The sequence below is a fragment of the Rana temporaria genome, chromosome 2, assembly GCF_905171775.1.
Source record: "Rana temporaria chromosome 2, aRanTem1.1, whole genome shotgun sequence".
NCBI classification, from domain to species: Eukaryota; Metazoa; Chordata; class Amphibia; order Anura; family Ranidae; genus Rana; species Rana temporaria.
This window is the reverse complement of record NC_053490.1, coordinates 286,660,559-286,681,431: the sequence shown is the minus strand read 5'-3', so window position 1 is coordinate 286,681,431 and position 20,873 is coordinate 286,660,559. Positions and strand designations below refer to the sequence as shown.

At 41.4% G+C, this 20,873-nt stretch overlaps 1 protein-coding gene across 1 annotated transcript in view; it reads right to left on the bottom strand.

Annotated features, from left to right (window-relative positions):
* Nucleotides 1-494: 494 nt before the first annotated feature.
* Nucleotides 495-20,873, bottom strand: part of RRAGC (Ras related GTP binding C) — a 33,374-nt gene continuing 12,995 nt past the window's right edge. Inside the window, exons 3-7 of the mRNA XM_040337198.1 lie at nt 17,064-17,263; nt 9,967-10,081; nt 4,169-4,311; nt 2,966-3,114; nt 495-1,590 (exon numbers count right to left, since the gene is read on the bottom strand). Of these exons, the coding sequence (XP_040193132.1) occupies nt 1,439-1,590; nt 2,966-3,114; nt 4,169-4,311; nt 9,967-10,081; nt 17,064-17,263 (759 nt within the window). The 3' untranslated portion in view covers nt 495-1,438. The remainder of the gene's footprint in view (nt 1,591-2,965; nt 3,115-4,168; nt 4,312-9,966; nt 10,082-17,063; nt 17,264-20,873) is intronic.

The following is a 20,873-nucleotide window of genomic DNA, read 5'->3' as shown; positions in this document are numbered from 1 at the left end:
GAGTTTCTTTTTAGGCAGATTAGAGGCGTTTTTCTTTTTTACATTGGTGACCATTTGACCCTTACAAAATCAAAGCAGACACGGGCAAAAGAAGAAGGGAAAAAAAAAAGCGGTAAAACACGCAACTTTCTGCCTGAGAACGAAACGCTCAGGTGTGAATGCAGACTTACGGTGCCGCTCCTTTGCTGCCCTTTGACTGGGGACATGGCTTTATTGCAGCAGAGAAAAGTCAGTCACCCGTCAGTCTGACAGAGCTGTGTAAATCTCACAACTGGGTGCAAAGACATACAAATCCTATGGCAGTAAAACAGTCCCACATATGCATTTCCCCTGTGTATTTTAGCCGGCCGCCTGGAGTTTAAGGTAAGGTGCAGTTGGGTGCCTGGTTTTAAGCCTGTTGCTTATTTTGTAAACATCCCAAATTATTAATTACATCACGCTCTCACCACATAGTTCATAGATCAGTGCAGTCAATTAGCAGCTCACACAAAAAATCTCTTGCACCATAGTTTACTTTAAACAGAATTTAACAATTATGCAAATAAATCATTGACATTTTCTTACCGATAGCAAAACTTTCTTCATTCAGCTGTAAAACACTAAATACTCATTCAACACCATTATGGCACCATTTTTGCTTAATGTGCGTTTTATCTCACATCAAAGCTTCAATCCCAATTGAAAAATCTAATAAACTTTCTCAATATATATAGGCACCTGCCCAAAAAAAGGCATTTGGAATTAAGCAACTTGTAATAGAATCAGAAATGGTATATTTGTCAGCTAGAGTAAAAGCTATACAGTGAAAAACTACTCATTGATATCCCAGCTGTCATCACAAGTCTCTAAAGAAGGGAATGGCGGAGCTTCCCAGGTTACCTGCAAGTCTTCTGCATCTTGAATAGCACTTAGAAGCACTGCAGGATAATGCACTTCCCGCCTCTGTAGAGTCACCTGACGAATGCCAGTCCCAGACATAAAAAGATGAGCACTTGCATCCTTTTTGGAATGTTTTAGGGTCTTAACGAGGCTGTAATGTGCAAAGCTGAATAACCCCAAATGGGGCATTGCTTTGGCATTCTCTCACATGTATCTTGTACGCTTTAAAAGGCCAACGATGTGCAAATCAGTCAACTATTTACCAGAGAAGATCTGTGCTAGTCAATACATGGTGCAAATGTTTACATGAGTACTGGCTCGGAGATTTGTGCTCCAAACCAAAAACGGATACATTTCAGATGGCACACAGGTGAACCATTGAAAGAACTAAGCATAAGGGCTTCTAGGATGCGGAAAAGAGCATGATGGCAATCTGCAAGGTTTGTTCCGTGTGTGTGGTACCCTGCAATTCTTTCACTGGTCTTGCCTTAGGTGACATATTCCAAGTGGCGGGCAGTGTTCTTGGGCTACTGGATTTTGAGAAGTCTAAGTTTTCAGTCTAGACTGTGTTTGCAGGAGTGCCATTGTGAGTTACTGCATTAAGGTTGGGACTGCTGGCTTGATGGCTGAAGGTCCGATGCGTGGCAGCTCCTACCTCAAATACCTCATGGATGGCTTTTCGAAAGCAGTGAAAATTGTAGTCTATTAAACCTATAGAGAAATGTAACAATTAAAGACCAATAACGTTCAGGAAACACACAACTATGAGTTTGACATCTTAACACACATTATTACACTTTTGCTGGAAATACAGCACCGTGCAGAAATTTTAGGCAGGTGGGAAGAAATGTAACGCAAGAATAATTTCAAAAATATATATTTTACTTTATTTTATCAATTTACAAATTGCAAAGTGAGCGAACTGAAGAAATATCTAAAGCAAAATAATTTTTTTGTGCGACTATAAATTTGGCTTCAAATCAGCATGAATTCTTACACTTGCACATAGTCAGGGATTTGGGGGGATTAGAGTCAGGTGTATGATCAATTATACCAAGCAGGTGCTAATGATCATCAATTTCATATGTAGACTGAAACAGTCTGGTCAGACGTGGTCTTCATGGAAGAATTACTGCCAAAAAGCCATACCTCCAATAACCAAGCATGAAAACATGGCAGCACGTTCTCCGAAATGATGAGTCAACATTTTAAATATTTGGCTGTAGAAGGAGGCAGTTTGTTCAATGAAGGTCTGGAGAGTGGTACAGTGAGTGTTTGCGGGCAACAATGAAGCATGGTGGAGGTTCCTTGCAAGTTTGGGGCTGCATTTCTGCAAATGGGGTTGGGGGATTTGTTCAGGATCAATGGTGTCCTCAATGCTGAGAAATACAGGCACTTATTCATCATGCCATTAGGGAGACATGCGATTGACCCCAAATTCTCCAAGATGTTTGGAGCAACCTACCTCCTAAGTTCCTTCAAAAACGGTGTGCAAGTATCTAGATTTGATGCCGTGTTGAAGGCAAAAGGATGGTCACACCAAATAATGATTTGATTCGGATCGTTCTTCTGTTCATTTACGTCTATTTCATTTTTTTTTAAAAACTATTACAGTTAGCGTAAATATATTTATATATTTTAAATGGAGAAAAATGTTTTCCCCATTTGCCCTACTAGGAAGATTTTTGTCTGACGTGCCAACTAGGCAAGAAAAAAAAAAAAAAGGGAAAGCAATCTTAGCAGCGGGAACATAGCCAAAAAGTCGTTACTTACAAATAACTAGGGCCTTTTTCCCCCCTCAGAAAATAGGTGCAGGAACTCAACCATGACCCCTCAAAACCCCCTTGGTCCCCGCCCCCCCCCCCCCCCCCCCCCACATACACACACCCTTCAAACAGCATCAAATACTGGGTGTGGTCATATTTCACTAACAGTGGGAGGGTTTTAAAGGGGCATTAAATACCAGGAGTGTATTATGTACAGAGTGCAGCGTTAAGACTTAATAATTTCCCAAAGAGGTCTGCTGTAGTAATGAAAAGCCAAAACAAAAAGTTACTTTCCGTCACAAAATGGCCCCTATGCTCACCTTTTCGTTCAAAGCTTTCTTCTCTAAGAATGCAGACGAGTGATAGGAACTTTGTAACTTCTTTTAAATAGAGTACTGTTGTGTTGTTCAGCTTGATAATTGCCATGGACTCCTTGTCATACGCCGTGCCATTACATTCAGCATGCAAACTGTGTAAACAAGAACTTGATTAGTTAAGTAAAAAAACTGAGAAGATGAGACAGACCCTCTGCCTAACAATGTATCTATGGTACCAAAGCTGGAATTTCACAATTAGAAACTGCTCATCACCACCAGGAGAGGACACCATACCTGTAGCAGAAGGGGTTGCCCTGCCAGTGTAGGTGAAGTGTCCATCTGACAGATAAGCCAACAATCAGGTATCCCACCGTCTGAAAACCAGCCCAGACAGGACATGCCTGCTTGTCTGACAAAATATTGGCTAATCAAACTGTCCAAGCACCAGCTACCAATAACCTGTAATGCCATTAAACAGAGCAGGCAAAGGAAAATTATTCTGGTTTTCCAGCTAAGAAATATATTAATTGGGATATTAGAAACAAAAACAAATTGTAAGCAGGCTATATTTTTAAAGCTAAACATCTCCCCAATGATTAGTAGATATAGAAATGTTTATTTAGACACAATCCTACAAGTGAAAAGGTTGTTTCCTTACAGCCACCAATCAAAGTCAAGCTTCCATTCTCTCATTGTCCACTGCAGGTTGGTTGGCAGCTGTTGTACAGCTCAAAAGCGGAACTAAACCCTCCCATCTGCCAAGGACAGTGCCATCTTAGCCTCTATTAAGATCTGTGACTGCCATGGCGTGGCACATGTGACCAGCTGAAAGTTGGTTGAGAGTGGACATAAGCAACTAGACAGCTGTCAGCAGAAGAATGCCTTGATTGTAGCAAATGCGCCAGTATGCAGAATGTAAATGGATAGCACTGCTGAAAACAATGGTATGTTTAATTAAGGATTTAAAGACAATTATTAAACCCTTCTAATTTGAACGTGTTGGGAGACAGTTGTGACAATTGTGTGGTCGTGCAAACAGTGTATCCAAATAAAATGCATGTGCTTTCTCCACCCACAAAAAGGAGCTTTCTTTTGGTATTATTTAAACAGCTCTGCCATTTTTGGACAGAGCACAACATATACACAGTCTGGCATGCTCAATATGCCAGAGGAAAGTCAAAAACAAGTCCACATGTATATAGTTACCTGTATATACAAGAAACATCTATTACTACATCTATCATATCGCAGCACAGTTCATATGACTGCATGTCTACAGGAGAACTGTCTGTGGCAATGTAGATTTTACTGACCACATCAAATAAGAAGGCTTTTTCGATGCCCGAATTCTGAAAGAGAGAAAATTGAAAAAAATTAATAATCTGTTGGAAAAAAAAAAAACGTACGAAGAGAGGAAATACAAACCATTGTAGTGGAAGCACACACACTTCTGTCCCTGCAGGGCCTTGATCGAAAGTTCCTGTGGGAAATTTACTTAAATTGAAAGCTCACAGAATCTGGTGCAGCTGTGCATAGTAACCAACCAGCTTCTATCTTCAGCTTGTTCATTTAAGCTTTGAAAATGAAAGATAGAAGCCAATTGGTTGCCATGCACAGCTGTTCCCAATTCCGCCTTCTCCAGTCTAGGTAAATTCCTCTTCCAGTCTTTTCTACCAGCTGCGTTCTTCGCCTGGCTCTTTACAATTGTCAAATACTACAAAGAGTCATTTGACTTCATGGTAGTTTGTTTTAAAATACATTATTCAAGAGGCAAGCTGTATATAGGGTTAGCAGCCTTTTAAAACATATTACCAAGGCTTCTTTTTAAAGATCTGCTTATTTCTCACAAGCCAGGTATCACAAGTGATCTTGAAGTCACATGTCTATGAGACAGACATTCCAAGTAATGTGCTTCATAAGCAAGCTTTGCAGATGTTGTAACTCAGAACTTCAGCTTTCCTTGCATTTAAACATTTCCCTTAAAAGGTCTTAAAATAACATAATCAATGTTACACACAGGAAAAGTCTAGAATGCAGACGTGCTGCCCAACATTATAACAGCAAAAAACATAATGTGTACACTAGGATGACCCTACATCTGCCTTAGCTGTAAATCCAAAACTGTTCTGTATTTTCTTAGATTATGCCTCATTTTTGTTAAACTATTTCAAAGTTTTACATGGAGAATCTGCCAGTAACAGCACTTACAGGCGGACAATGGTAAATCACTGCCTCGTAAATTGGCAGCAGCATTGCCACCTTTAGTTCTATGAGATAGGCAGCCCAAAGGCCAACTTAAAGTGTAAATTCACCTTTACAGAAAAATCTGTTAAGTTGAACTTACACAGAACCTCCTGCAGAGATCTCCCGTACTGATCCTCGGAATAGCCGCCTCAGGGGTCCGGGGCTTAGAAATCCCTTTGGCATTCACTCTTCTTCCCCAGTGAGAGGATGGGCTACGCAGGTTCCAATTGGCCGACGCCGACCAATTAGAATGCCAAGAAACGTCCCTCTTGACGGGGTACATTTAAGAGATTAAGCTCCGGGGATTTCTAAGCCCCAAAGCCTTGAGGTGGCTATAGCAGGGCTCAGAATGGGAAAAGGCAGATAAAATGAATCATTTTTTTTACACATGAAAATAAATGGGCTTGATAGTGTTCATAGTAGTATTACCGAGAGGTACCTCTGGTGATAAAATCCCCAGGACCAGATGGTTACATCCGTAATTAGAGGTCGACCGATATAGATTTTTCTCTGGCCGATGCCGATGGCCGATATATGATGCCGATTTTTGCGGCCGTTTTTTTTTTGGTGGCACTGGCTCGTGGCACTGGAAGATGGCACTAGCAGAAGGCACTTATTGGCACTGGCAGGTTGCACTGGATGGCACTGAAAGATGGAACTAGCAGATGGCACTTATTGGCACTGGCAGGTGGCACCAATTGGCAATAGTTAGCACTGGTTGGTATTGGCAGGTGGCACTGATGGCTTTAGTTGGCACTGGCAGGTGGCACTGGATGAAAGGTGGCACTAATTGGCACTGGATGGTGGCCCTGGACACCAGAGAGCGGTGTGTGTCCCACGAGGGCGGACCCCTCCTCTGTGGGCGTAAACAGGGAGGAGGGCTGCCGCGCTGGGTGTACCAAGATGGCCGCGGCTCCGGACCTAGGCCGAAGCCGCGGTCTTTCCTGATGCTGTGAAAAAAAAAAAATCGGCCGATGTCGATTTTTCCAAAACGGCCAAACATCGGCCGATATATCGGTCGACCTCTATCCGCAAGTCCTTAGGGAACCTAGCATAGGTATAGCCAAGCCACCATTTCTAATTTTCAAAAGACACCACACCGACTGGAAGTATAAAAAACTGACTGCTGTAGAGAAAATGTGGTACCAAAAAAAAAAAGTGTATACTGGGAAGCTACAAACTAGTCAGCCCAACATCGACAGTATGTAGTATTTTAGGAGGAAGCAAGTGAGAAATTGGATGGTGGAAGTACAGTGGATATAGTTTACCTAGATATTGCATTAGGCATTTTTAAACTAACTCATAAAGGTTTCATCTATAAAATATTGTCTGTGGGACTTGGTTGAATTTTATGTTTATGGATCGGAAACTGGATTACATGAACGGGTCCAGAGTAGTGATAAATGACTAAAGTTGTGAGCAGTGCGTGCCAGGGTTTTGTTTTGGCCCAATGCTGTGCAATTTGTTCATTATCGATATTGAGGTTAGAATTAAGAGCTCAATTTCCGCGTTTACCGATAATACCAAATAATGCAGGAATAACTTTGGCACAGGATATACAGTAGCATCATAACAGCCAATTGTGTGGGTGCGGCTACACGCACACCCACACGCACTTCCGGGTTAACCAGCTGATTGTCAGTGGAACGCACGCCGTTCCCAGGCTGGCGCTGACATTTTGACATTTTTTTCACCGGCTACGAGTGCTGTGCTGGGAGGTTTGCTATCGCATAGATGGCCGTCTACCTGCTTTTGTTTTTATTTTAATTTTCTTTCTTTTAACTATTTTATTGGAACCTTTGTTCTAGTTTTATTACTTATTTGTAATCACCTGCCTTTTGTGCACGCCATTATCAGTGGCAGTGAGAATAAACTATCCCTTGATTTTTGAACATACTACGCTATGTGAGATTGTTTCTTTTCCCTGGAGGAATTTGGACAACTAAAAAAAGATCAGAACCACCTGGACCAGAATACCCATCCACCCAAAGGACCCAGGGAGGCGAAAGTCGAGCTGCTGGAGATCACATATATTTGCACTTTACCCCTGCAGGGGTGAGTGCCTCTGGTGAGTGGAGACCCAGGAGGGGGAGCACCGGAACCACTGCGTGAACCCTCACAACTGCATACTGTGATCACCCACCCAGATTGGGTGCACCTGCTCACGAACAAATCGCACTTACCTTTGATATCTGATCTAATATATGCGGACTGCTGATCAATTTTTGAGTTTTTATTTATTGGACTATCTCATTTATTATTATTATTATTATTACTACTATTATCTTTGGCACATATCTCATGGGCTGTTCATTGTTGCACTGCCGTTCTTGATTCAGCTTTCACTCACCTCTGACAGGCGGTCACTGCTCATCTTACATTTATTTTTATATTATTTGCTTTATTGTTTGTATTGGTTATTCACTTAGTGCACTTAGTGTTATACCACTTCCGTGACTGAATGTCACATCACATTTTGCATTTTTAGTGCACATTATCCATTATTCACACAGCATATGCTTATCTGAGTGTTGCAATACACTTCATTCTATGCACTCACGCATGAAGTATATTTAGGCACTTTTATTCATTAGATCCATCACCTATACTTGGATCACATACAAGTTAGTATTGTACCACTTATCTGGTACATTCAGCCTCCAGCTGAGACAGCGCCACGACCCCTTTACTTTCTCTTTTTTACCTTTGTGTCCTTTAGGGGATCACTCATTAGGGGGGCTGCAGTCTCCATTTGATTATTTTTATAATTTAGATACCGCCCCCACTATTGTCATATTTTCCACACCATCTTATCCTAAGCGCGGTACTCCCCATTATTATTTGTAAACAATGGATTGCTTCCTTTCTAACCATCCATTGTGTTGCCATCTGCAATTGGCCCTGTCTGTACAATGTGATCAGTGTGACCAATCACAGCCCATCTGCACCGTGTGATTAGAGGTGACCAATCACAACAAAACAAAGACTGAATTAATACATTTAATTCAGTAAAAATGGTTGCCTATACCAGTGAAATTCATTTGTATAAACAAATCACTATTTATTACATACTGGTAACCAGTTAGAGTCCATGATCACCACCACAACAGTTATATGATACAGTTCTATGATAACGCTTTACTGCACTGACAGCATGTAAAAAAAATTGATAAAAAAAAAAAAAAAAAATGTCATAAATATGATAGCGCTGAAAGTTAAACATTGTTTTGGGCAGGAAGGGGGTAAAAGTGCCTGGTATCAAAGTAGTTATTTTTTTTTTTAATCTTTTTTAGTAATTTCGTAAAAAATATATATATATATATATATATATATATATATATATATATATATATATATATATATATATATATATATATATATATATATATATATATATATATATATATATATATATATATATATATATATATATATAGTCAAGCCTTGACCCAACAAGGATTACATAGAATAGTTATTCCTTCTGCGGGGGGGGGGGGGATATAATTGAAAGCGATAAAATATATCAAAGTGAAAGGTAACTGCAAGACCCCTTTCACACTGAGGAGCTAGAACGCTAAAAATAGCTTTCACACTAGAGCGGTGCGCTAGCAGGACGTAGAAAAAAGTCCTGCTAGCAGCATCTGCGGTGAAGGAGCAGTGTGTATACCGCTCCAGTCCATTTAAATCAATGGGCACCGTGGCTATACCGCTGGAAAAACACTGCAGCAGTGGCGCTTTGCAGTGGTTTATAACCCTTTCTAGGCCGCTAGCGGCCAAAAAAAATCTGCAAAAACAGTGGTTAATCGGCGCTAAATATAGCGGCGCTTTACCAACGACGCACCAACCGCCCCAGTGTGAAAGGGGCCTGATAAACGTTTTTTTTTTTGGGAACATAGAATAAAGAAGAAGACCACAACTGCCCATGATTTGTGGTTAGAAGCAAGGTTTGACCCCAGATTACATAACAATTTCCCTGGTAAGTGCTAAAAAGCAAGGGTTCCAAACTGGCGACCCTCCAGCTGCTGCAAAACTACAAGTCCTATCATGCCTCTGCTAGTGGGAGTCATGCTTGTAACTGTGAGCCTTGCAATGCCTCATGGGACTTGTCGTTTCGCAACAGCTGGAGGGCCGCCAGTTTGAGACCCCTGTGCTAAAATGATAGGATGGCCTAATCACACCCCAAATTAAAACAGGTAAAAAAAAAAATAGAAAAAAAAAAAATCAGAGTGCAAACTGAAGTGTCACCGACACCATGAAAAAAAAAAAAAAAAACACTGTTATTCCGTTTATATGGTGGAGGACAGTGAAAGAAGGCAGACAATGCTTTATCTACTTTAAATACTTTTCTCAGGTTACGTACTTGACACTACTGCATTGTAGTAAAACACACAATTTACCATACAATACAGGTGAACATGTGCTTGTGGTGGACTGACATTTGCTTTGAATGGCACCCCAAAACACAAAAGTAAACAAAAACCCACCTACACTATAGCAGACTACAATGCACAGATGTGGGTACTCCAAGCTGTGGTACGCTGCAATGACATAAAATAGGTGTAGGCATTTTTGTTTCCATGCACTGAATTAAAGGCACTCAAAATGAAAGGGGTTGCTTTACTGCAATGCATGAAGACACGCATGTTAACACACCATAATGAATGGTAGCTAAAAGTTTTTTTTTTCCTCATATGTAAATCAAAGCTTTAATCCTCATTGGACACAAAGTACAGTAAGCAGACCAAAAATAAAATACTTACGGATATAAAAATATTTAGCAAATTTTCTAAAGTTGGCAACTGTGGGATAAGTTTCTGCACAACTTTACTGAATGCCTCAAATATAGAGTGGTCATAAATACTTGTCAAGTAGAAGCTGCAAGAAAAAGAAACCTAAATTAAGTAAAGATGTACAACAAAAAGTAGCATAAAAAAGTATTTGGCATACAGTATCCAGTACACACTATTTTATACACAATCAATTAGCTTGTGACAAATGCTAGAAAAGACTCAAATCCCAACAATGTTACTTCTCTTACTTGGTCTGTTCTATTAACCATTGAAAGTGTTTTATTATAAAAACGAAAAAAAAAAAAGGAACTGTCAATTTAGCCAAAAGGGCCAGCAACATCCCGTGTTCTTTGACTGCCTGACATCGATTACATTCGTTTCCGAGGGCTACAGAACCACACACCTCTACATCATGGACAGCAAGAGGGAAGGGTTCCATAGTCCCATCTAGTCATCCTTGTCCTGATGCAGCAAGGAAAGCGAGTATTGTAAACTAGAAAATGTCTTGTGTTACTGACAAAATCACCAGGTGAAAATAGACACACACACACACACACACACACACACACACAAAAAAGGAACACAAAGAAATCCGCTACATCTTAAACACTGGTAAGCTGAAAAATATTACATTGTTGGTCCTTGGTTCAGGGAAACGTTAAAAAAAGGCCATCGAAGATTGGGAAAAATAAATAAAAATAATAATAAAGTCACAAAATCTTTCATGCACAGTGCTCACTAAAGTCTGTTAACCACTTAACCACCAGCCGCCGTCTACAAACGGCGGCAAGGTGGTTGCTTAACTGGGGGTCGCCGTTCTGAAACGGCGCCCACCAGAAGCAGTAATGCGCGCCGCCTCGGGCGCGCACACAGAAAATTCTGTGCGCGCCGGGTCTATGAGACCCGGCGCTACACAGATCACGGTAATTGACCGGCAACGGCGGTCTTTTACCATGTGATCGCGCCGTCCAATGACGGCGCGATCACAGGTAAACAAACCGGCGTCATTAGATGACGCCGGTTCCTCCCTCCTCTCGCTGTACCGATCGGTACAGTGTGAGAGGAGAGCGCGGATGGCAGCAGCAGTGTGGGATGGATCTGTGACTATTGCAGTCACAGATCCATCCATCCCTGCTCAGCCATCCCTGCATTAACCCCTGCAATACTCTGCCTTCCCTGTGCAATACTCTGCATTAACCCCCTGCAATACTCTGCCTTCCCTGTGCAATACTCTGCATTAACCCCTGCAATACTCTGCCTTCCCTGTGCAATACTCTGCATTAACCCCTGCAATACTCTGCCTTCCCTGCGCAATACTCTGCAATGCTCTGCCTTCCCTGCGCAATTACTCTGCAAAACACCCGCGCAATACTCTGCAAAACACCCGCGCAATACTCTGCAAAACACCCGCGCAATACTCTGCAAAACACCCGCGCAATACTCTGCAATACCCCCGCGCAATACTCTGCAATACCCCCGCGCAATACTCTGCAATACCCCCGCGCAATACTCTGCAATACCCCCGCGCAATACTCTGCAATACCCCCGCGCAATACTCTGCAATACCCCCGCGCAATACTCTGCAATACCCCCGCGCAATACTCTGCAATACCTCCGCGCAATACTCTGCAATACCCCCGCGCAATACTCTGCAGTACCCCCTGCCAGTACTCTGCAGTACCCCTTGCGCAATACTCTGCAGTACCCCATGCACAATACTCTGCAGTACCCCATGCACAATACTCTGCAATACCCCCCGCACAATACTCTGCAATACCCCCCGCACAATACTCTGCAATACCCCCCGCACAATACTCTGCAATACCCCCCGCACAATACTCTGCAATACCCCCGCACCATACTCTGCAATACCCCCCACACAATACTCTGCAATACCCCCCACACAATACTCTGCAATACCCCCCCACACAATACTCTGCAATACCCCCGCACCAATACTCTGCAATACCCCCCACACAATACTCTGCAATACCCCCCACACAATACTCTGCAATACCCCTGCACACAATACTCTGCAATACCCCTGCACACAATACTCTGCAATACCCCCGCACCATACTCTGCAATACCCCCGCACCATACTCTGCAATACCCCCGCACCATACTCTGCAATACCCCCGCACCAATACTTTGCAATACCCCGGCCAATACTTTGCAATACCCAGAAAATACTCTGGGGAAAAAAATGTGTTTTAACCACTTCCCGCCCACGTCATATGAGGTCCTTGACTTTGTGCAGGGATATCTAAATGATGCCTGCAGCTACAGGCATCATTCAGATATCATTTTTTTCAGCCGGCGATTCTCTACACCATAAGAACAATCATGGCGGCTGTTCCGCCTCTTGATCGTTCTTACGGGAGGCAAAAAGGGACGTCCCCACTCCCTTCGCCCTCCGGTGCTTCTTCTGACTCACCGCTGCGATCGAAGCCAGGATCGTTTTTTTTCTTGTTTTTTTTCAGGCTTCCCAGCCTAGAGGTGAGATGTGGGGTCTTATTGACCCCATATCTCACTGTAAAGAGGACCTGTCATGCTATATTCCTATTACAAGGGATGTTTCCATTCCTTGTAATTGGAATAAAAGTGATCAAAACATTTATTTTTGGGGAAAAACGTGTCAAACTAAAATAAATTAAGTAAAATGAACAATAAAAATAAAAAAAAATATTTAAAGCGCCCCTGTTCCCGCGTGCTCGTATACAGAAGCGAATGTGTACGTAAGTCCCGCCCACATATGAAAACGGTGTTCAAACCACACATGTGGGGTATCGCTGCGAACGTTAGAGCGAGAGCAATCATTTTGGCCCCAGACCTCCTCTAACTAAAAACATGTAACCAGTAAAAACATTTAAAACGTCACCTATGGGGATTTTTAAGTAGCGAAGTTTGGCGCCATTCCACAAGCGTGTGCAATATTGAAGGGTGACATGTTGGGTATCTATTTACTCGGCGTAACTTCGTCTTTCATATTATGCAAAAACATTGGGCTAACTTTAATGTTTGTTTTTTTTAAAAAGCACAAAACTGTTTTATTTCCCAAAAAAATGCGTTCGAAAAATTGCTGTGCAAATACCATGCGCGATAAAAAGTTGCAACGACCGCCATTGTATTCTCTAGGGTCTTTGCTAAAAAAGCATATATAATGTTTTGGGGTTCTATGTAATTTTCTAGCAAATAAATGATGATTTTTACATGTAGGAGAGGAATGTCAGAATTGGTCTGGGTGTTCCAGAACGCCTGATGGTGCTCCCTGCATGTTGGGCCTCTGTATGTGGCCACGCTGTGTAAAAGTCTCACACATGTGGTATCGCCATACTCGGGAGGAATAGCAGAATGTGTTTTGGGGTGTAATTTGTGGTATGCATATGCTGTGTGTGAGAAATAACCTGCTAATATGAAACTTTTGTGGGAAAAAAAAAAAAAAAAAAAACCTTGATTTTGCAAAGAATTGTGGGAAAAAATGACAACTTCAAAAAACTCACCATGCCTCTTTCTAAATACCTTGGAATGTCTTCTTTCCAAAAAGGGGTCATTTAGGGGGTATTTGTACTTTTCTGGCATGTTAGGGTCTCAAGAAATGAGAGAGGCTGTCAGTACATCAGATGTGATCAAATTGATCAATTTTCAGTAATTGGTACCATAGCTTGTAGACCCTATAACTTTCACCCAGACTAAATAATATCCAAATTTTTTTTTTTTTTTTTACCAAAGATATGTAGCAGTATACATTTTAGGCCAAATTTATGAAGAAAAATTCATTTTTTGCAAAATCTTATAATAGAAATGAAGAAAAATTCATTTTTTTACAAAATTTTCGTTTTTTTTCATTTATAGCGAAAAAAATAAAAACCGCAGAGGTGATCAAATACCACCAAAAGAAAGCTCTATTTGTGGGAAAAAAAGGACAAAAATTTCATTTGGTTACAGTGTTGTATGACTGAGTTATTGTCATTCAAAATGTGAGAGCACCGAAAGCTGAAAATTGGTCTGGTTATTAAGTGGGTTTAAGTGCCCAGTTGTCAAGTGGTTAAACTAGGGCACGTGGCTAGAAAAGAAAGCAAGTTTATATTACTGCAACCAATTAAAAATGAGAGAGAAAGGGCAAAAAAAAAAAAAAAAAAAAAAAAAGGGAGGGACAGAGGTGGGCAAGAGGGAAGGACGGAGGGAGGGAAGGCAAAGAGCGAAAAAAAACACACAACATAGGGGGAAAAGAATTGGGGAAAAAAAAAAAAAAATTACACACTTAATTGAACAAGTAAATATATGGAGGGGTAGTGTTGGGAGATGGGGGGTCTAAATTTTGTTGCTGGTGTATGTATGCGTGTTGGGGGTAGAAAAGAACTGCAGAGAGGCACAAGAAAAAGCATATATCAGATGAAAGCCGACTTTGCTACTGGCTATAAAAATTTGGGGAATATTTGTCCAGGAACTAAACTACGCCAGTTCGGTAAACCTGGTGGTTTTAGCAGTGAAGTGAGAATACAATACAGGGTAACAAAAGGTTAGAAGAAAAAGAGGAGAGTAGATAATAGCAGTAATAGCAGATTTTTAATAAACATAGCAAGAAGCAAACCTGTATTAGCCCTGGTTCACACTGGTGTGTTTTGACATGTCAAAATTGCATGTCAAATCTGCGGCATTTGCTGGCAAAGGCATCGTCCTAATCGGTGCAACTCTGCACCGATTTTAAAAATTAGTTTCTGCAGGGGTTGACAAATTTGCTTGGAATCTAGGAGCCAGCTAAAAAAAGTTAGGAGCCAGAAAACGCGCCCCGACGAGCTTGCGCGCAGAAGCGAACACATACGTGAGCAGCGCCCGCATATGTAAACGGTGTTCAAACCACACATGTGAGGTATCGCCGCGATTGGTAGAGCAAAAGCAATAATTCTAGCCCTAGACCTCCTCTAACTCAAAACATGCAACCTGTAGAGTTTTTTAAACAACGCCTATGGAGATTTTAAAGGGTAAAAGTTTGTCGCCATTCCACGAGCGGACGTAATATTGAAGCGTGACATGTTGGGTATCAATTTACTCGGCGTAACATTATATTTCAGAATATAAAAAAAAAAAAAAAAATGGGGATAACTTTACTGTTATCTTATTTTTTAATTAATAAAAAGTGTAATTATTTTCCCAAAAAAGTGCGCTTGTAAGACCGCTGTGCAAATACGGCGTGACAGAAAGTATTGCAACGATCGCCATTTTATTCTCTAGGGTGTTAGGATAAAAAATATATATATATATAATGTTTGGGGGTTCTAATTAGAGGGAAGAAGATGGCAAAATAGTGAAAAGTTACATTAGAATTGCTGTTTAACTTGTAATACCAACGGCCACCACCAGATGGCGTTAGCTTACACATCTGGTGGTAATAACTTGTAATACCAACGGCTCACCACCAGATGATGCCGCCCCCCCCCTCCCCCTCCAAGCCAAGTCGCCAGGACCCTATTTCTAGTCGCCATGGCGACCGGGATTTGTCGAGCCCTGAGTTTCTGTATTACCTTTTCGGGACTGACAAGCCGGAGTGAAATCACGCAAGTTCAGCTGAACTCGCACAGCTTCATTACCACAGCCTAGTGTGAACCTGGGCTTATAGATAAATAAAAAAATTGATTTTGATCATTTGAAATTTTAATACCTATGAGAATACTCCAGGATCTCATTCACATAGGCCTGCTTCTGTGCACTGTACTGACAACTCTAAAAACTGTACAATTGCAATCACCAAGAGAGTTTTCCATACTGTACATGTTACATTCAATGTGCTTTCCATTTCAAGCATGCAACATTTTCTGAGCACATTTATGGACCACTGAAAATAATGTAATTACCCAACGTCAAAACCCAAGAGGTTTTAAAATGCATGTTTATCATCTAAACAAGGTCTAAGGCATGGATGAGGAAACATAAAAAATCTTTACTATAAGGCTCCATGCACACTGGAAGCAAAAAAAGTAGCTTTGCAGGGAGCTTTTGAACGTTTAGCGTTTTTTGTAGGGTTGTCGATACCAAGCATCCCCCCCCCCCCCCCCCGAGTACTTGTACTCGGGGGGAAAATGCTCCGATACTTTACCGATACCTGACTCTCCCTCCATGCTCCTGTGTCCCCCCTCCGTGCCGCTGCCGTCCTCTGTCCTCCCCCTCCATGCCGCTGCCGTCCTCTGTTCTACTCTCCCCCTCCGTGCCTCTGCCGTCCTCTGTTCTACTCTCCCCCTCCGTGCCGCTGCTCCCCCCCTCCCGTGATCCGTGTACCCCCTCCGTGCCGCTGCTTCCCCCCTCCGTGATCTGTGTCCCCCCCCCCCCCCCCGTCAAGATAGAGAGCGGCGGTAGGAGCCGCTAAACCTGGCTTCTACCTTTTCCGAATGAACATAGTCAGTGATCACTGACTCTGTCCATTCATATGACTGAGCATTGTAAACTGTGTTTACGATGCTTCAGTTTATGAATGGATAGGAGCCTCTGTCCCCTGTCCATTCATTTCCAGTGCAGCCGAGAAAGGGACTGGGGAATCTGTGTCCTCAGTCCCTTTCTCTGTCTCAAAAGGTGAGATATCAGGGGTCTGTTATGACCCCTGATATCGCACCAAAGCCCCCCAACAGGGCCAAGAAAAAAAAAAATTAAATTGTAAAATAAAATAAAAAATACTGACATGACAAAAAAAAATAAAAAAAAAAAAAAATAAATAAATAAATAAATAAATAAATAGGATCGGTAATCGGTATCGGAAAGTACTGGAAAAAAAAGTATCGGTACTTGTACTCGGTCTTAAAGTGGTATCGGGACAACCCTAGTTTTTTGCAATAGCGTTTTTCAGTGTAGCGTTTAGCTTTTTCTTTTTTCAATGGATAAAAAAAAAAAAAAAAAAAAAAAAAAAACGCTGGCGAGCTGCGTTTGAGAATTTATCTGTGTGTATCTATCTGTATGTGCATGGGCACACAGTTCAGTTCATGGCCTTTGTAAAAAAAAAAAAAGCCCAAAAACGCCAATAAGCTACAGGTTTATCAGCTTCAGTGTGCATGGAGCCTGAAATGCCAGATTCCTACCTTAGGTGAAGTTTTTCTAGTCCAACATCTGCAAGATCATCGTTGGCTCTCTGGTGAATGTCTCTTTGAGTTTCTATCTTATGGTCATCTGACAAACCATCTACTTTATGAATAAAAACTTCAAAATTCATATCAGGATTTGCTTTGTAGGCTTTGGTAACAGTCACATGAAGTCTTGCTAGCGCTTCCATATAGTCATCCTGCAAAAAGAACAGGTTAATGAATGTCAACTAAACATACTTGTTAAATAAAATAGGAAAACCTTGTATATATTTAACCAGCCTATAACCACATGCCAGAAAACAGTGGTTATTAACCAAATGGCTCTGAAAAACTCCAGTCAGTGTAGCAAAGGGTTCCAGATAGGGTTGCACCAGTATCGGTACCGAGTCTAAGCATTTGCACAAGTTTCGTTACTGGAGTTTATGTAGCTGTAATTGGTTTTCCAATAATCTTCTGCATCACACTGATTTTGAGTCCAAGATTTGTTTTAGTTCCTCCTTCCTGTTTGAGGAGGATGGTGACAACCTTTGCTTTGTTACTGCTCTGTTCTATTAACAGTTTTACCAGGATTCTGGTTTGTGGCAGGATGTAATGCAACCTTAGGAAAGTAGGAAATGACTGGTGGTTTAATGGCCTATTCTACATCCCCTATTTCTCCTAAAAGCCACAGGAAATGCCCAATTTAAAAAAAAAGGTATACCTTAAAAAAGGGAAGAAAATAAATTAAAAAATAAAATACATTGGAAAGATATTTTATCGTAAATCTACAGAACAGGAAGTGAGGGGAAATCTTCATAGCAAGTCATTGATGGCAGAAAAAAAAAAACACACAACAAACACACACACACACACACACACACACACACTAAAAAGGTGAAATTAAATGCAACATATATTTCACAGCAGCGCACCAACTACAATCAAATCACATCAAAACCACGTGAAATAAGAAAGATATAGCAAATGTGCATAATAAAAGGCCATAACATGTTAAAGTCCAACAATGTTCGATAGAACCGGTGTATAAATGAAAAACACAAAGCTGTACACCATATATCCTCCACCACGATCTTTAGTACAGGTTCCACTCCCACAATTATGCTTGCCAAATATTGCCATTCACTCTCGTCTCTGGCCAACGCTTATGCTGATCTAGAGTGGCTCAAAATAACCAAACTCCATCCAGATATTGCATATCTCCACATGTGGGGGAAGGAATCAAAAACAAACCCAATAGTGTAAAAGGTCCTTCAATTCTGTGGAATTGATTGCACCATTCCATCTTGGAGGGGGGTCGAATCAGATCAGGGAAATATCACAGAGAGAAATTAAGTGGATTTTCCTCACATTTGCCACATCCGTAAATTTAGAAGACAAAAAAGGGCAATTACTCAAAGAAACGGCAATTGATGGTCAGATTTTGCCTCCAAAATCCGACCATCAATTGCTGTTTCTTTGAGTAATTGCCTTTTTTGGAGACACAGAATGCGCGCAGCCGCATTAGGAGACAATTCGCAATGGAAGCGGGGGCGGACTATAAAGATGATGCTGCTATGCCGTGCAGCCAATCCCATTGAAAAAGTCTATACTGACGAAACATGTCTGGGTGGGGCCTGCACGGCAAACTTTTGTGATCCCTATACGTACTATAACCGCCAAGGGAGGTAGCTGTTCTGGCTGGGGAAGTGAGCGAGCAAGTGGAGGGTGAGATCTGCTGGGTGTTATGTGTCTGCCGTGACCGCAATTACCTAACCCCTTACTGCAAGTCTCCTTCATTTGAGAACTTTTTGATTGAAGTGTCTGTGTGAATTTTAAAACATGCGAGTACAATGAGTGAGTGAGTATTTGTGAGCACTTTTTAATAAATTGGTTTTACGTACTTCACCATTGGAAGCATTTATTTTTTCATGTGGATTTGATTTATTTTGTGATCACCGTTGGAATTGCCTATTAACCCGGGTGGGTTATCAAGATATTGTGCCGAACATGTGAATGTGAGGCATATTGTTCTGGTGAGTTTTTTTTCCTTTGGGAGTGGATTCACAAGCACATGAGGTGTGGTGGAAAGTTTCTATCAAGATTTCTTTCAAGAAAGTTACCATTTGAAGATTGGTGTGATTTATGGACACTTATATGAAATTCATATTTTTTTTCAGCTTTTATTATATGTTTATGGATTATTCACATGCACTATTAATTCACCTTCAATTGTTGTGTTTATTTATGTTAAAGTAACATAATCATTTTATTAGTACTATTTTTTTTAAACAGAACGCTACTATTTTTTTTCACTAAAGATTCACTATATATTATAAAAGTATTGCATTTACATCAAAGATATATAAAATATGCCATCATAGAAAGAAAAAAAAAAAAAAAAATCACTGAAATGTCAGGTGCCTTAGTGCTGCAATCTCAACATCCGAAGTCAGATGTGACAAAACGCATTTGTACGTGGCTACACAGCAGCTGGATCTGATGTCAGGACAGTAACCCAGGAAGGGCGAGGAGCTGTTACGATCCAGATTCATCACAATATCTGGAAGGAGCTCTAGATTAGCATAGGCGTTATTAGCCAGACACAATAGTGAACTGAAGCCGAGTCACAGCCATTTGTGTGCAATCAGACATGGAGCCCGGACCTGGCCCCCTCTCTCCCCTGATTGGCTGACCGACATTGATTGATTGCCGTGGGAGCCAATGGTGCCGCTGCTGTGTCTCAGCCAATCAGGAGGAGTGTCCCGGGTGGCTTAGACATTTGTGGACATCGCTGGAGAGAGATGGGGCTCAGGTAAGTAATTCGGGGGTGCTGGGCCGGCTGCTACACAAAAAGGTCTATCTTAATGCATAGACTGCATTAGAAAAAAATAATCTTCTGCTTTGAGAAATCCCTTAGCTCAGGCATGCATGCCAGGGAGTGTGCCTAGCCAAGAAAATCCCTCTCCTGAAGACTCCTGGGATACATCATTTGCCTAGGCAAGAAACCAGGATGTTAACTGAAGAAACAAAAATGATAAATACTGTACTTTCCCATCCATTTACTAATGCTAGCAGCTTTAAACTTTACGCACATCCCAGCATTATTATTATTTTACCTTGTTCCTATGGCAAGAAATAGTTCTCATTACTCCCCCTAACATTTTTAACAATTCTTACAAGGACTGTAGAATGGTCACATCCTAAAAGACGTAGACATGCTCTCATAACTACAGTACATCTTCCAAGAAACCTTTTCCCTACACATTGTGTGGTTAGGCTCTAGGGCAGCGATGGCGAACCTTTGTACCCCAGATGTTTTGGAACTACATTTACCATGATGCTCTGACTGTTGTCAGCCCAAACTGGAAGTTAGTGGCACATTGGTTTTTAAAGAGGCAAAACATGGTGAAATGTGCAAGTATTGCAAAGATGTAGTGAAAGTTTTGCCTCGATATACACTAGCCTACATTATGTCATCTAAATTTCTGGGGTTCACACAGGAAAGCACTGCGCAGTCCTGTTCGATACCCATTTCATTCAGCGTGGTGTGAATTGAGCTCATTCATTTTGAATGGGTTCAAGTCACACTGCATCGCACAAAAAGTGTACTAGCTTTGGTAACACACTGTCAACGGGTTGCATTTTGTATCGTGCGATCTGTTGCAGGCAAATGCACTTGGTGTACAAGCTGCATCTGGGGAAACATTAACATGCTGCAGATTGCAACGGCAGTGCGTGTTCAACACTGTGTGGGAAACACACACAGAACACGGGTTTCCCGCACTGGGTTCCTGTTAACCTAGGACGAGCATGCATGAAGATTTCACT